This window comes from Rhagoletis zephyria, unplaced genomic scaffold (genome assembly GCF_001687245.7).
Source record: "Rhagoletis zephyria isolate East Lansing unplaced genomic scaffold, Rhagoletis_zephyria_1.1 Rzeph_scaffold_57856, whole genome shotgun sequence".
NCBI lineage: Eukaryota > Metazoa > Arthropoda > Insecta > Diptera > Tephritidae > Rhagoletis > Rhagoletis zephyria.
The window spans coordinates 1-1,713 of NW_016214908.1; the positions used below are offsets into that span (position 1 = coordinate 1).

The 1,713-nt window shown below is 55.9% G+C and overlaps 1 protein-coding gene across 1 annotated transcript; it reads right to left on the minus strand.

Annotated features, from left to right (window-relative positions):
• Positions 1 to 7: 7 nt before the first annotated feature.
• LOC108356358 (uncharacterized) lies at positions 8 to 1,632 on the minus strand (the record flags this gene model as incomplete). The annotated part of the gene is made up of 5 exons (XM_017607475.1): positions 8 to 617; positions 684 to 775; positions 829 to 1,058; positions 1,117 to 1,266; positions 1,337 to 1,632. Coding segments are annotated over 5 exons (1,378 nt in total), but the record flags the coding sequence as incomplete, so codon positions are not given.
• Between the last annotated feature and the right edge of the window lie 81 nt (positions 1,633 to 1,713).

Consider the following 1,713-nt stretch of genomic DNA (forward strand, 5'->3'; position numbering starts at 1 on the left):
CTCTTACCTGAAGCACCTGCGTCATGGTGACGAAGTAGACGTCATTCTTGTCGAGCACCTCGTCGATCCACTGAATGAAGGCGTCCTGCAGCTCCGGATTCAACTTGAGCCAGCTGGCGTGGAAGAAGACGCCCAGCGGCGCCCGGTTCGTCTTGTAGTGCCGGTCAAAGTTGTGGTTGAGGAAGTTGTAGAACTGGTCGCCGGTGAGAATGTTGGCACAGCTGTCCACCATCGAGCAGCCGGAGAGCTCCTCGTCGAAGTTGGGGTCGTCGCGGCGGTCGAGCTCGTTCATCACCATCTCCCAGACGGCGTGCGACCGCGTGGGGCAGTTCTGGCCATTGCCGTGGCACTTGTGCGGCATGCGGAAGTAAAGGGTGTACGGCCAGAGGGGCGGGTTGGAGAGCGGCGCGGTGATGGTGGAGTCGTAGAGGAAGGCCTGCTCCTCCATCATGAAGAACTGGTTGTTCCCGCCGACGCGCAGGTACGGCGCTCTGACGCCCACAATGGAGTTGTCGGTGATGTTGGAGAAGCGCTCGATGATGAGGCGGACGCCGGCCATCTCCTTCGCCCAGGCCTCGGTGCTCGCTTCGCTCCAGTACTTTTCGTTGGAGTTGTGGCTGGGGTGAGGGAGATAGAAAAGATAAGCTTTTTGAAAAAAAGAAATCGATGATAAAAGTACTTACGTGATGGAGTGGGCGGCAATCTCGTGGCCCTTGCGGTGCATCTCCTGCACCGCCGAGTAGTTGGTGTACTTGTGGGAGATGAAGAAGGTGCCCTGAAGAAGCAAACGATAAGTACTTACTACCAATTAGAAAAAACTCCACAAACCTTAATGGCGCAGCCATTGGGATTGTTCCGCCCCTCCTTGAAGATCTTCTCGTAGATGTCGATGTTGTTGTTGTTGATGGCGTCATCGAAGGTGATCATGATCATCTGCGGCACCTGATTTGGCTCCAGCTTCCCGGGAATCTGCGTACCATCGGGCGAGCAGAAGCAGTCGGGAAGGACGCACTGAGACTGGTCGCAGGCGGGCGCCCGGTTCGGGTCCTTCTCCACGGCTGAGAAGTTTAGGAGGTTAGAAAATGGGGGCGTTCTACTAGGAATAAAAGTACTTACTGCAAGCATTTTCATCCGAGCCGTCTTGGCAATTAGGTTCGCCGTTACAGAAGAGCTCCTTGCTGATGCAGTCGCCGCTGCCGCAGGCCAACTTGCCCGCCTCGCAGATCGGCTCATCGGTGGCGAGGAGCGGAGCGACCAGACGAGGCTCTGGAAAAGAGAAAGAGGAGATTTGAAAGTGAGGATTAAAACGCTCCAGAACCACGTGTCAGTTACTTACTCTCCAGCTGCTGGCAGTTCTTGACGTTCGACTTCCAGTCGCAGGTCTGCTTGTCAATGTCGAAGGCGAGGCCGGAGGGACAACGCAACGCAAGGAGGCCCTGCACCGAGCAGCGGACCACGTCGCGGCAGTCCTCGTCGGCCGTCAGGCGGAAGTACTCGCTCGGCGGGCGGCCCTTGCACAGTTCGGCGTCGTTGCCGTCGCCGCTCTCCGCCTGCCGCTTGACGATGGAGGTGGCAGAGGCTGAAGAGGAAGGAAGAAAGGAAAAAAGGTTACCATCGGATGAACACTGAAAACTGTGGTTTCGATTTTGTGTGTGTGTTTTTGAATTATTATTATGAAAAGAGAAAGAGCAATCTTGCTGTGTTTTGCTGTTG